The sequence below is a fragment of the Struthio camelus genome, chromosome 12, assembly GCF_040807025.1.
Source record: "Struthio camelus isolate bStrCam1 chromosome 12, bStrCam1.hap1, whole genome shotgun sequence".
Classification (NCBI taxonomy): Eukaryota; Metazoa; Chordata; class Aves; order Struthioniformes; family Struthionidae; genus Struthio; species Struthio camelus.
Window position 1 is genome coordinate 13,297,181 of NC_090953.1, and position 14,135 is coordinate 13,311,315.

At 39.8% G+C, this 14,135-nt stretch overlaps 1 protein-coding gene across 3 annotated transcripts in view; it reads left to right on the forward strand.

Annotated features, from left to right (window-relative positions):
• Window positions 1-14,135, forward strand: part of FBN1 (fibrillin 1) — a 164,082-nt gene that overhangs the window by 121,736 nt on the left and 28,211 nt on the right. For all 3 annotated transcript variants that reach the window (XR_011143704.1, XM_068958240.1, XM_068958242.1), the window contains exons 34-44: window positions 1,451-1,576; window positions 3,250-3,372; window positions 3,999-4,121; window positions 4,994-5,158; window positions 5,537-5,605; window positions 5,716-5,841; window positions 7,182-7,304; window positions 7,958-8,116; window positions 9,129-9,200; window positions 11,473-11,598; window positions 13,956-14,078. Coding sequence is in view for 2 of the 3 variants with exons in the window: in XM_068958240.1 (XP_068814341.1) it covers window positions 1,451-1,576; window positions 3,250-3,372; window positions 3,999-4,121; window positions 4,994-5,158; window positions 5,537-5,605; window positions 5,716-5,841; window positions 7,182-7,304; window positions 7,958-8,116; window positions 9,129-9,200; window positions 11,473-11,598; window positions 13,956-14,078 (1,335 nt within the window). In the remaining variant the exon portion in view is untranslated. The remainder of the gene's footprint in view (window positions 1-1,450; window positions 1,577-3,249; window positions 3,373-3,998; window positions 4,122-4,993; window positions 5,159-5,536; window positions 5,606-5,715; window positions 5,842-7,181; window positions 7,305-7,957; window positions 8,117-9,128; window positions 9,201-11,472; window positions 11,599-13,955; window positions 14,079-14,135) is intronic.

Below are 14,135 nucleotides of genomic sequence, written 5' to 3' on the forward strand. Positions count from 1 at the left end.
CCTGTGTTAAAATTACTTGGTAAAATTGCCTAAAAATGAGTGTTCTTCTCACCAGTGAGTATGCGCTGTCTGCCCTCTTCAGTGCTTCATCCGGAAACATGGTGTCAGGACGCAGTGCTGACTTGTAGAAAGGTGGTAGTTGCTTTTGAAAGCTAATACTATAAACTGAAAGTGTGATTATAGAGCATCACTAGAGAGATATTTCCCACACTGCAGTCTTCTGTTTTGAAGAACGGATTAGCTCATGTAGGCTTAGCCATTAGGAACTCTGCTATTATGCTAAGGATTTTGGTTGTTGCTGTTGAGGCTACGTGGAAGGTGACCCTGTTCAGAGTAAAGCCATGAGATAGACAGCTGCTGGGCCAGGTTTTCAGCTGCTACAAATCAGCAGCACTCTAGCAGCCAGGGCAGTTTTATGGCATTGGAGTATCTGGCTCAGCAGGTTTAAGGCTGAATTTGAATTATTCCAGTTTATAAATGGACACTGGGACTCTGATTAATTCTCTCCATATAATTTACTCTTGAATCGGATTCAGCAGCTTTAGTGGCCTTCACAGGGAACAGGGCTTTTTGTTAATTTCCCATATGATGATTTGCAGGAATCCAGGAACTGCATCTTTCAAACAGAGCACTTCCTGAGTTTCTGCACTTTCTTTTTTTTTTTTTTTTTTTTTAATTTTTTGGACTGCTTTCTGCTCCTGAATTCAAGAGGTGGCTGGAACTCAAACTTAGTGTGCAAGTGTTATGTAAGCCTTCTGCCAAAGCATGCAACATTGACCCTGATAGGTACTAGCTTTTGCTTTCCAGTCATGGCCTTTTACAAGCTCTCACTGCCAGCCAGACTTTGTTGCAGCAAGTAGGGTGTTTTTGTGTTGTATAAAATGTCAGCTAGAGAATAAGGGCCACAATCAATCTGAAGTCCAGTAGCAAGGCTGTTTTTCTCATCAGCTGTTAACCTTCAATTTAATTTTGATTGAGTTATTTTCACCTCACTGCCACTTTTTGCCAGTATTTTCTGTATTTGGCGTGGAGACTGCCTATAACCATATGTTCGCTCATTGCACAGTAAACCCTTATTTCATTTGCTGCCTCTAGGCTTTTCTGTCATAGAAACAATAGGGATAATAAACTTCACGTGCTTGATCTGAGTCTAAATTTGACCCTAAGTACTGCCTTCAGTTGTTACTCACTGCAGCTACATTAGCAGTCTGTACCTCTCGCTGATTTTCCTTTTGATTAAAAGTTGTATTTTCAATGTGCAGAAAATATACCCTAAGCTGTTATATATGATGGGCTCTATACGTAAGCAGCTTGTAGTTTCTTCTGCAAGTGTTCACAGCTAATGGAATAATTAAAATCCTTGGAACACTGCATGCGTCAGTTGAACCAAACGCTGGTGAGGAAAACATGTTTACTGTAATTAAACTTGCACTTCCTCTGCCTTTTGCAGACCTCGATGAATGCTCAGAAAATTTGAATCTCTGTGAAAACGGGCAATGCCTCAATGCCCCTGGAGGATATCGCTGCGAATGTGATATGGGATTTTTGCCAAGTCCGGATGGGAAAGCATGTGAAGGTAATTCTCTGTAAGCTTTAAAGAACACTCAACAAATTCTGCCTGAATAATATTTTACTTTAGAAAATATTACAGTTGGTTACAGTTGTGGTTATATTGAGAAGTGCATGAAAATAGTCGATAGTAGTTGCTTTTTTTCAGTTTTACACATCTGGGCACGAGGATTTATTTTGGACCTCTTATAGAAAGAGGGAAGTTTTTTGGAAAGTATCTTACCACCTCTTATTTGTTGGTCTGATTGGTGATCCAGATGCCATTTTTAAGCACCATTTCATCTTGGCCAGTTTGTTGCCAGTTCTTCATTTTATTCATATCACTTAAATAGAAAAAGTCATTGCTCTGTGTTGTAAGTGGAGATTAGCTCGTATGCAGAAAGGCACCTGCTTCTCACTCTGTAATAATCAATGGAAGGACTCCCACTGACTTCTGCAGGCTTTAGCTCTGAGTCCAAACCTACTGAAAAACACTGCTTTGGTAGCTTATACAGTGAACCTGCTGTGAGGGTGTCTGTGAAGTGCAAAATCAGAATTTGAAGACTTGCAGAAAGTTTATAAAGGCACCCCCCCCCAAAAAAAAAAATCCAGGGCTATTTATTCAGTTTTGGAAACAAGTTGTCAGTTAACTCTTAAGTCCTTTTATTAGAGCTTTGTGTATATACAAAGACTCACAAAAATCAAGTGCTAAAGATGCTATCAACATGGATTATGGTCATCTGTTTGATTGTGACATTTGAAATCCGCAGCTTTTATAGCATTGGTCAGTTAAGTCAGTCAGGAAGAAGCACCCCTATCAGGTGACATAACTCATAGGAACAGATATTTGATAGAGTTCATAAGTACATCACTATAAATAGGATTTTTGCCCCTGAGAAGTGTTCTGTGTGGGTTTTTTTTTCGTTAGTAACCTACAAAGAGAAATAAATTATGAGAGTGAATTTTTTGGGTAAACTGAAACAATATGAAGTTTCATAATATGTCATGAAACAATTTGCTCGCAAACAGTATAACCTTTAAGCTGACTTTGAATAGCTTATATAGAGCCTAGCTGCTGTTGCTAAAACAGACTTTCCTTGGTGTCTCAGATGTGTATACTAAATGCAGTATTTTAAGATTCTTGATAAACACAGTCTCTTTAATTGTATCAAATCACTCATTCTTTATGCAGTGCATAGAGCAGTCATTACAGATTGAATCAGATACAATGATTCAGACAAAAGGCCTACAGAAGTTAGCTGCGGGTGCCAAATTCAAGATCTTCATTTACAGAAATCTGAAGGAGAGAGTTAAATTCACCTTTCTGCATAGGCTTTTGCTCTGCTTAAGTCCAGCTTTCTGCCGATGGCCTGCTGGTTTAGCATGAACTTTGCTTTTAAAGCATATCTCCTGCCATATTTAATTTTGCTATGTAGCAGGTTAGCCCACTGATCAACTCAGATTGTTTCTAGTATGGGTTACAGTGGTGCTAGAAAGAACCTTTTGCTCAAATGAAAGGTTATGGATTAGGTCCTTTAGGCTCCAAATGTAAATCTCGCATGTAATTTTTTCTGGTGTTACGTGGTGTGCAGGAGCAGTTGACTTCGAGATTCAGGTTTGCTAAACCTTTTTGCACTTCTCTCTCTGTATTGAAATGATATGGGAGCCACATATTTTTCATCACTTGTTTTTTTCTATCAGATATTGATGAGTGCTCACTTCCTAACATCTGTGTCTACGGTACTTGTCACAACCTCCCTGGTCTTTTCCGATGTGAGTGTGAAGTGGGTTACGAGTTGGACAGAAGTGGTGGTAATTGCACAGGTAAAGATAATTTTGAACAAGATGTTTTTAATTTTCTGTTAGTGTCATGGTCATGTCCCTAGGAAATTCTTTACCAAAACTATAAAAATCAGACTGCATATAGGAAAATTCCTACTTCCCCACTGTATAACACAGATAAAAGGGTCATTGGGGCTTGGACTCAAATGGAGACCAGTGGCCTTCTCTACACTCCTCTCTCCCCTTCTTTGTGAACCTCTGATATTCCACTGGATTAAGAGAAGGGGAAATATACAGCAGAGAGAACACTTCTGTCTGTCCCTGTCTTCCGGACAGAGATATGTTGTGCCCTGTGGTTTCTGTTCACAGTAATGTATGGTAAATTCTGAACTTGGCATGCATTTTTCCCTTAAGTTTTTTTGAATATTTCTATATGACTTTTAATTCATAGATTGGTTTCCCAGGAAAAAGAATTTTTTTCTACATGAAATAATAAATTTGTCTTAGACAAGTGTTCTGCTTCTGAAATGGGCATGTGCTTTTTAGAGGTTCCTGGACCCCGGTATCTGATAACTAGTGGATTTGTGGTGGTCAGCGTGTGGTGCCTGATATATTGATGGTTTGAACTGTCACACTGTTTGCTTACCACCTGCTGTTTGTTTTTGCAGATGTTAATGAATGTGCAGATCCCACAACCTGCATTAGTGGCACATGTGTCAATACTGCTGGTAGTTACACCTGTGAGTGCCCTCCTGATTTTGAGCTGAATCCCACCCGAGTTGGATGTGTTGGTAAGGGATCATTCCTTATGCCATTTACTAGTGAAGTTGCACAAAGGGGCTGCAATGCTAACTGTTGGGGATAAAGTTGCAGGTCGTGCGCAAGGGCTGGAACGGGAACTCCCAGCCCGCTGCCCTTGGCTTCAAAATTATAATAGCACAGTGGGAATACGTCCAGAGTAATGTAGTGTTTCAGCAGTGCCCAGCTGCCAGAACCAACCCCTTGGGGCTTGTTACATCTGTCCACAATTTAGAGCAAGCATGAGATAATTTTAAATTTCAGCAAGCTTAAACCAAAATTCAGCTGGCCTCAAGATGGCCAGCGAATGAAGCTGTGGCATAAAGCTACCCATGCTCTTGGAGCGTTGAGCGCCGCTTTCATGACCAATGGAAGCGCTCTTGTTAGGTTCAAACTGGTTGGTACTTCTCTGGCATTTTTTTGGCTGTCATTTGCATGTGTTAGGGATGCTCCTTAAATTCAAAAATATTTGAAATTCCTAACATTTAGTAGATACTTTAATACATAGTGCTTGTTAATGTCAGAGCAAGGAGAAAGCAACAGGTTTGTAGAACTGGAAGGAGGTGCAAACATGGATAAGAACGTATATCTAAATGAGAAAAGGCCTGGCTGTATGGCTCTTGGTGACGCTGAGTAAATTCCCTAGTCAGTGAGCATTTCAACTAAGCTGAGGGATGGGATGCTGTCCTGTCACAGCAAGAGAAGATGTGTTCTCTTAGACAAAGCAAGTTACTTTGCTAGGCTGTGCTATAAGCGATGAAAGCAGTTTGAGGGTATCCCTCATCCTGAGACAATGTGTTGTGGTTTGTTTGACATTATATATTTGACATTATATGATGCTTGACAGTATTTGCATTTTGAATAGATACACGATCCGGCAACTGTTACCTGGATGTTAAAACTCGTGGAGATAATGGTGGCACCTTCTGCAGCAATGAGATCGGAGTGGGTGTTTCCAAGGCCTCTTGTTGTTGCTCCCTTGGTAAAGCTTGGGGGGTTCCCTGTGAGCATTGCCCAGCTGTGAACTCAAGTAAGTTGGCTTTACTGAGTTAGACGTGACAGTAAAATTTGTCTTTTTTTTAATTTATCCAGGTAGCTCAAATACTTGTGTGATCATTTACTGAATACATGCAGCTGACAGGTTTTTGAAGAAACACACAAGTCTTAATCAAACTTACTGGTTTTTCAATAGGATTATGTAAGATATCACTTAATAAATTTGTTGTTACGCATACAACTTTATATTATGATATGCAATAGGAGTTGCTGATGTTACAGAATAGAACCTAATGTTGATGCTTTGCTGCTTTGGATTTGAATTATTTAAAATAATGTGATTCATTTTCAAAAATAATTGTGCTGAAAATGTTTCTACTATTTTAGGTTCATAAATGTATTTTGTTTTCAGCTGAATATAAGGTTCTTTGTCCTGGAGGGGAAGGATTCAGACCAAACCCTATTACAGTCATATTAGAGGGTAATGTTTGTATTTTTTTTTTATTTTTCATGTGTCTAGAATTATGAAATTCTTCAATGAATGTTGCTTTTTCATAGAATGAAATACTATTTGTGGTTATGTTCAAATAGATATCGATGAATGTCAAGAACTGCCTGGACTTTGCCAAGGAGGAAAATGTATTAATACGTTTGGTAGCTTCCAGTGTCAGTGTCCATCAGGGTACTATTTAAATGAAGAGACTCGAGTATGTGATGGTATGTAGCCTTTACTAGTTTTCTGCTTTTATTTTTATAAAGCGATGACAAATCAACATGCAGCAGAATTAATCTGTCTTTTAAAATAAACATAACCAGACCAAGCAGTGTAAAGCTTAGGGGTGGAAAAATTGGAACAGGTTGAAATCTTGCATTGAAAGATAGAGAGCTCCTTCTTGACCATGTTGAAGTACATGCAGAGTTTTGTTGAGAATGGTTAGGCTTTCATCAAGAGCAGAAAATCTGAAAATTCTTGTAATAGTTAAATGTCGTTTTCTAACCAGCTCTAAAAATAGCATTCACTAATGGGTAATGAATAAACAGTCAGATAAAAAAAACAAATTTGCTGCTTGAGTTTGCTGGGTTGGTTAATATTTTAGTGTCTTTTATCCTTTGCTTATTTGATCTCCTGCTGATCTGAACGTCCATTTGAAAATATTTGTTGTACTGCAAAAAATTTTTCTTCCCCTAGCACAATCAGTAGTATATGTTTAGCACATTACATGCACCTGTCAGGTTGTACTGGATACAAAACTTTAAACAAACTCCCAAATCTTTAATTTCCCATTGTCAATACTGTCTTCAGCCTTCCAGCCCATTAATAATGCTAATATAGTGCCTATAATGTGCCAAGCACTGCAGAACTACAAAAGATTCCGGTCCTAAATGAAGGCAGAAGAAAAAGTGCTTCATCCATATTGCACTTGCATAGCTCAAAAAGTGGTTGCCTGTTAAAGAGGAAATCTACCTATATATTTGTCCTTAGTGGTGTGTCAAAGCTAGTTTAAAATCATAAGGCTAGTGAGATAATTTTGAATTCTTAAGCTCCTAGTTTGACTCCTTTTCTTTTCTTTTTTATCTTTTTATTATGAAGGTTTAAAGACTCTTGATGAAATAAACATGTCATCCCTTGTTGGAGAGTTGCTCGCTTTTTGTTGTCAGACAGATCTGAACCATCTAATCAGTCTGTTTTAGCACTGTTGCTAGTTAGGAAGGGCACTCCACAAGAAACAGCGTTGGTTCTTGTCAAGATCTGGGAACACAGGACAAGATTCTCAAATACTGTTTTTGTGCCACAGGTGCAAAAACCACATTGCTGACTCTGAGCTGTCTAGACACACCAGAGTTGCTGTCTTCGCACCACAGCTGGGCTCTCCAGGGTCACCTGTGCCACGGCCTCCTCTTCTATTCAGGCTGCGACCTGCCATGACCTTATTCAGAACCCCTCGGTTATCCCCTGCGAACACATTCCTACCCTGCGCGCTGCTGAGACAGCTTCATTCTCGGAAGAACAATGAGAAGTTGCTGTGGCCACTCACTGCCTTTTTGTTCTCCTCTAGATGTAAATGAGTGTGATACCCCTGGCATTTGTGGACCTGGTACCTGTTACAATACTGTTGGGAACTACACCTGCATCTGTCCTCCAGACTACATGCAAGTCAATGGAGGGAACAACTGTATGGGTATGTAATGTTTTCTTTGTTTGTTTGTTTTATTTATGCTTTGGGGCAGGGCTTTAGCTGGTGCAAGTCAGAATTATTCTTCTGAGTTTGGTTAAATGCAAGAATTAACTAAGTAAAAGATCTGTCGTCTTTTATTAATTTTATTAAGTAAGCCAAGGCAGATCGTTTTTTACACAGATCTTTCAGCACCCCATCAGAACTTCTCCTTTGATTTCATGTTTTGTGTCACCTCCTTCAAGTATCACTTCAGCTTTTGAGCTAAAAGCTTCTGCCTGTGAAAACACTACTAAAATTGCCCAGTCTTCACAGAACGAAGTCACAAACTGTGCATGGCTTTTAAGGTGAACCATAAACAAGCTCACGCTTTTACAGTGTTGGGCAAAAGGCCAGTATCACATCCTTTGATGAGTCTGATCAGCGTTAGAGTTGTGATGGGGACTCTTAAATGTGTGCATTGCAGAACACTTTTTCATACTTTTATGGTAATAATCTAGGAACAAGCTTTTCTGTAGTATTTTACAGTGCTGCAGCACCTACTGAAAGGCATCTGAAAAGTAAATATTTAAAGGAGGTAACTTCTTACCCCTTAAGGTTTCATCATCTTTCATAAGAGTTGCTAATGCATTGGCCTGAGTTTTTGTTCATCTTGGCAGATATGAGAAGAAGTCTGTGCTACAGAAATTACTATGCTGACAATCAGACCTGTGATGGCGAGCTGCTCTTTAATATGACCAAGAAAATGTGCTGCTGTTCCTACAACATTGGACGCGCATGGAATAAGCCTTGTGAACAGTGCCCTATCCCTAGCACTGGTACGTTTTTGCATTGTGAAGCTATTTGAAAGCCTTGGAAACGTGATGGTTACTACTAGCAGATATAGCAATGTTAGAGAGAGGGAGATGCTGTATATTTTCCTGCTTTTGTGTATTTGTATAAAATGAAGGGATTGATTACCCTTTTGGGCATGAACGTGATCAACCCAAACCATAGAGAAGGTATATGTTTAAGTCTTCCTGGAGCGGTTTGTGCTTATACTGCTTGGCCACACCTACTTTGTGACTAAGTTAATCTGTCTCTTCAGCAAAGGCTTGTAGATCAAGCAGTAAGGCGAACTGATCGAGCTTTGCTTGGCATAGCTCCAAAAAATAGGGTATAAGGTAATGCTTGAGCTGTGCGTATGGCCTCCTGATTAGAGCCGCCATGTGCTACCCAGTCCTTGGCCTGAAATAGTTGTGCTGTATGATTGCTGATAGCCTCAAGGGGCCTTTCTGGTAGCCATGCGATTACAGAGGTACCTCAGTTTCTTCTGGGAATAATGTGTGTCAGGTGGCCAAATATGAGAGAGAGGTGTTCCTGGGATAATTGTATGGACTTACAGGACTCCTCTGCACTGGGTAGGACTTAGCAGAGTTGAGTCCAGTGCACCCCTCTCAGGTTCAAGCCGGCTTGGTTCAAAAACAAATTTCCTAGACAATTATTTAGATAATTTCCTTCTTACGGCTCGTGATTTTAAAAGTCATATCTGAACTTGTATATACAAACTGAAATGCACAGAGATAAGCATATCCACAGCAGAACAAGGATGTGAGCCCAAGCTCTCTACATCTTTTTATTTGCTAACTTTGGTGGCCTTTAAATGAGACCATAAGGCTGTGAGTCCATACAAAGCAGGTCGCATAGCAAGCCTTTGGGGAAGGGTCTGCCTTCCTCTACATGCCCTGTAGGTGCTGAAAGAGTAGAAGCAGAATTTTCTTGGACAGAGGACGTAATGAATTTTTGATTATTTTAAAATACTATAATTGCTGCTTTACTTTTCTGCTCCAGATGAATTCTCCACACTCTGTGGAAGTCAGAGGCCTGGCTTTTTCATTGACATTTACACAGGATTACCAGTTGGTGAGTTGTGATTTCTGTTGTGAACTAAATTTTGTGTTGCCTCTGTGCGAGGGAAAGGGAGGGATTGTTTTCCCAGTTATTTTTTCTAGGGGAGGGATAACGGCTAAGGACGTAATGCAGTTCAACCCTCTGTTTAAATCTGAGCCTGCAAACTTTCTGCCTAGCTCCTCCTAGCTGGCAGGAATGATCATTGCTGCTTGTAATCAAGGCAACATAAAGCTGTAAAGAAACTGTAACGAAGCCTATTTCAACAGGCCGCAGATACCAAGAATAAGAGATCTGGGAGAAAGGACAATCAGCATTTACTTTGAGAGGAATTCAGAGTCTTTTCTTCAGACTAAAGCAGAGATTTAATCTGTCATTTCACACCAATCCCCCTGTGTATTGGTTTGACACGAAAATCCTTTTTGCTGTTCAGTTGGAATATTTCTCACATGTGTTTTTGTGTATAACATTTGAATCGTGAGTAACAAATTGCAAAACAAAAAAGAGGGAGAGAATGAGGAATTCAAAGGCAAGGATCTGAATAAATCCCTGTTGGGACTCCCTTTTGTTTTCATTCACACAAAAATGCAAATAGGAAGCAGATAATGTACCCTGTAAAAAGCAGAGAGACAGCATGTAGGCAGTAATCAGGTGCTTTAGAGTTAAGCTGTTCCTGTGATACAGCATTCAGCTAGCTCGATGGAAATATTTCTAATGAAGTGGAGAAGTTACAGAAGTAAACAGTTTTATTATTCACCAGCTCATTTTGAAGGAGCCAAGTTTCACATTCTAGCTCTTAGCCTTTATTAGGCCAAATCATTGCCAGTCTACTGTAGCAAATTGGGCCACTCATTAACAGAAGGCAGGAAGCACTGAAATATTTGCCCTGATGTCTGCTCAGTCACAACCATATGAAGCTGTATTCAGCCATGCAGACTCATTAGGATATCGTATAGTAGGGAGATGTGAATCACGCCAGCATGCGTAGATAAAAGCTGTACCCATAGTAGCTTGAGAGCCAGGAGTGTTGCACTTGGCCTTGTCTGCCCTGTCATGCCATGAGCTGATACCGCATACAGGAGCTGACTGCAACAAAAAGGCCGGTCGGTCCATTGAGATGACCAGCACAACCAGTGCATGCGTCACTGTGGTGAGACTGGTGCGTGCCCAGCCTTATGCCGTGCAAACCACAGGCTCTCCCTGGTGCTTTGCAATCTTGGCAGGTGTCACTACGCTGCTTTTACTTAGCAGCTCTTCCCCTCCCTGACATCTGTAGGCATTTGGCATGGGAACAAGGCCGTGCCAACTTTGCAGGTACTGTGCTCTCTGCACCCTGTAACGTTTGGTTACAGTCTTCACGTGGTGTTGCTTTTCTGTTGTTATCAGCAAGTTCTACCTACTTACCCAAGGTGATTGTTTCAGGGATGGAAGTAATTGTATTTTTGTGTACCCCTGTAACCAGATGACTAAAAATTGCGGAATTTAATGTAGGAAATTAAGGATTCGAACTAAAAGCACCACACTAAAAAATTTATGTTAGCTGGTTGAAATTTGTATTAGCAGATCAGTTCCCATCATGTTCTCTGTGTTTTGAACATCACGGTATATGACAATTTTTACTAAAGGGAAAGGCTTCTAGGGAGTCTCAGAACTCTGTGCTGTTGCAATAATGTTAAAGATACATAATCAGTTAGTTAACCCAGGCAGGCATTAGAGGATTGGCAAGCCCTGGTCATCTGGTTTGATCAATCTAATTAACAGCATGGTGACAGTACTTAAAATGTTAGCTGGCATTGGTACTTTCAAACTGCTACAGAAAAACATGAAAATATTTTCAGATGAACAAGGGTAAAACAGTATAAAACAGAGTTCTGATTAGTGTTTGTATTCAGTCGTGCTCTTCTGTATCAAACTGAAGATCACAGGGCTGCCCAAAATAAACCAAAGACAGTCGCTGAAAACTGTAAAAAAAAAAAGTCCACTGTAACAATAAGGAAGATGAGGAGGCTCATCAAGGGGGTGGGTAGCAGAGATGGGGAAGGAAGTGTGCTACTCTGTGCCTTCCCTGTGGCAGGATACATCTTGGCTACAGTGAAGAGCCAGACCTTGAGGAAATACCTTTCCGCTCTTTGGAATAACTTGCTGTGTATGACAGCAGGAAAACGTTCTGATGCTAGTATTATACATTTGGTACTTCTCATATCAATAAATGCATAAGGAAATAGTTCTGTAGGAGAGAATTTAATGAAGTGCCATTTACAAGTATTTAAAACTTCTCTTCTTGCAGATATTGATGAATGCAGAGAGATTCCTGGAGTATGTGACAATGGGATCTGTATAAACATGGTTGGCAGCTTCCGATGCGAGTGTCCAGTGGGTTTCTTTTACAATGACAAGCTACTGATCTGCGAAGGTATGGCGCTTAGACCTTTTCATTCAGAGAAATGGGATTTCACCAGCTGAAAATTCAAACACTGGCAAATCTAATATGCTTGCAAGTTATCCTTATCAAGGGAAAAGACTGGTATCAGTATAATATAGACTGAATGTATGTTTAAGACTTTGTGAATTTTTTTGCATAGAAAATACCCGATTTTTCCATCTGACATCAAAGTCCTTGAAAGAACATGAGTCAGCAGTCATGGGAAGAAACGCTGTTTTTCACATTTGGCAGTAAAGCCGAGAAGAGCGTATTCTCCCGGAATCAGATCATGAGAATAATATTTTATTATTTCAAGATATCTTTTATATCAAAACAAAGATTTCTGTAAATATTCTAAAAACATAATTTTTTTTTCTGCCAATTTAAACATTTCCTAACTTTGTATTAGTCAGAGTCCTGGAGAAATTAAAGACAGTAGTATGAGTTGCGTTCATTCTCCGGTGTGGTTATGAGAGTTACCGACTAGTAACAAAACAGATGCTGCAAAGCAAGGCATTGAAAACATGCGCATTAGCATGTCTTTGGAGTAAACCCTCTTAAACACTTGAATTTCATGTCTTGTCTTTGAAATCTCAAAGACCAAATTTACCACTGCTATAATTTGGTGCAACAGTTACTTCAAATATAAGCATGTTCTGTATGCTGCTTCTAAATGAAATATAGTTACGTTTCTAGGGAAATAAAGGTCTCTGCAACAGCTGTGAGAGACTCCAGTGGCAATGAGGATCCCACTGAATTTGGCCTGAGCTTTTGGGGAGCGCTCTGTCTCTTCCCTATGTGTCCATGCAGTTGCAGCTCGGCAGAACCCACTTCCAAAGGGAACTTCCCCAAGGCAGCCAAGGCCAGCACACCCACAAAAGTACTTAAACGCCTCTCACTGGAAAGCAAACCTGGGCCTTAGAATATGAGCAGATAAAAGAAAATAGCTAATTGCTAAGCAAGATTGTTTAACAACTCATCAGCAGATCCATGAACCAAGTCCAAGTCAGCACCGTTTTCAGTAGGTTACAGTGGCTGGCCACTTGAGTGACTTCACAGGATAGGATCTGCTGGGCCATGTCAGTTTGCAGGTGCTGTTTAATGGAATTAGAAAACCGCATTTAAGAACCCTCCCCCCTCTTTTTTTTTTTCTTTTTTAGGATAATGCTGATTTAATATAGTCGATAGTCATTGTTAGAACATGATGTTGGGAATCATCTCCGAGACTGTATTTCTCTAAGAGTGGTATTTTACAGCTGTCTCCTGATAACACAGTTTCCCCTGTAAAATACGTCTGTTCCCCTTCCATATGCTTGACATCAGGGGCTGGCAACAACCTACCCAGAAAGAATAAAACTTTACCTTCATGAATCCATCTTGAAGACTGAGAAAACAAAATCAAATCCATGCTTTTTTTTTTTTTCTTTTAATACCCTGTTACCTGTAACCGTGATTTTGTCTTGCACCATCAGACAAATTCTTACTAATACTATCTTACGCTTTCTGGGTAACTAGTACTTGAGGTATTGTCTCTCAGCTGCTGCCTGCTAGTAAAAATTGCACAGCTATCCTGAATGGGTGTGCTCCCTTAAACATACAGCCATCCACAGGAAATAAACCAGGACTGAGCTTCCCAAATTATAAACACAGACAGCTGTCACAAACAGTAGATGGATGCCATTCATCCATCTACTTTGCACAGCCTTAAGTAAGGATAATTTGTTAAAGCAGAGATTATACCATATCAGTAAAGGACATACGCAGAGCTGGTAGTTGAGTTTTCACTTTTTTAAAGCAAAAAGAATTATTTTGTCATTGGAAATGTATTTTTAATAACTGTCCTCACTTATTAGCATTTGCACTTTAGGTTATTAAATGTAAAAGGATGTTGCCTGATTTTTTTGGGTTGCTGTTCATATTGAAAGCTACTAATGACTGTATGGATCTTGATCCTGTGTCATGATCAAGGGAGATCCTCATAGTCTCCAGGAGAGATCTGTTTGGGCACAGCAGCTTACTTATGCTGAGGACAGTGTACGAATGAAATCCACCCAAGTGAAATGTTGCAAAGGACTGTCATGGGCGCTCCAACATCTTCAGAAAACAGTTATATAAATCTTCTAAACAGGAATAAATGTTAGGAATGGAACATGTGGGCTTGGGATCATTTCAGGGGGACACCCAAATCTGACTAATACCTGCTTTCATCAATATCTTTTTTTAAATGAATTAAAAAGAAATACTTATATTTGGGTAGAGAATATTTCTTTAAGTTAAAAACAAAGGTGTTTTGTTCTCTTTCTAATGTCAGCTTACCGTAACAATCAAATGCTTTTTTGTATTGATAGATATTGATGAATGTCAAAATGGACCAGTGTGTCAACAGAATGCAGAATGTGTCAACACAGCTGGTAGCTATCGTTGTGATTGTAAACCTGGCTACAGGTTCACATCAACTGGCCGCTGCACTGGTGAGTATTTCTGGTTTGTTTTTGTTGAAAATCTGCAGAAACTAGTAACTTTTAAGA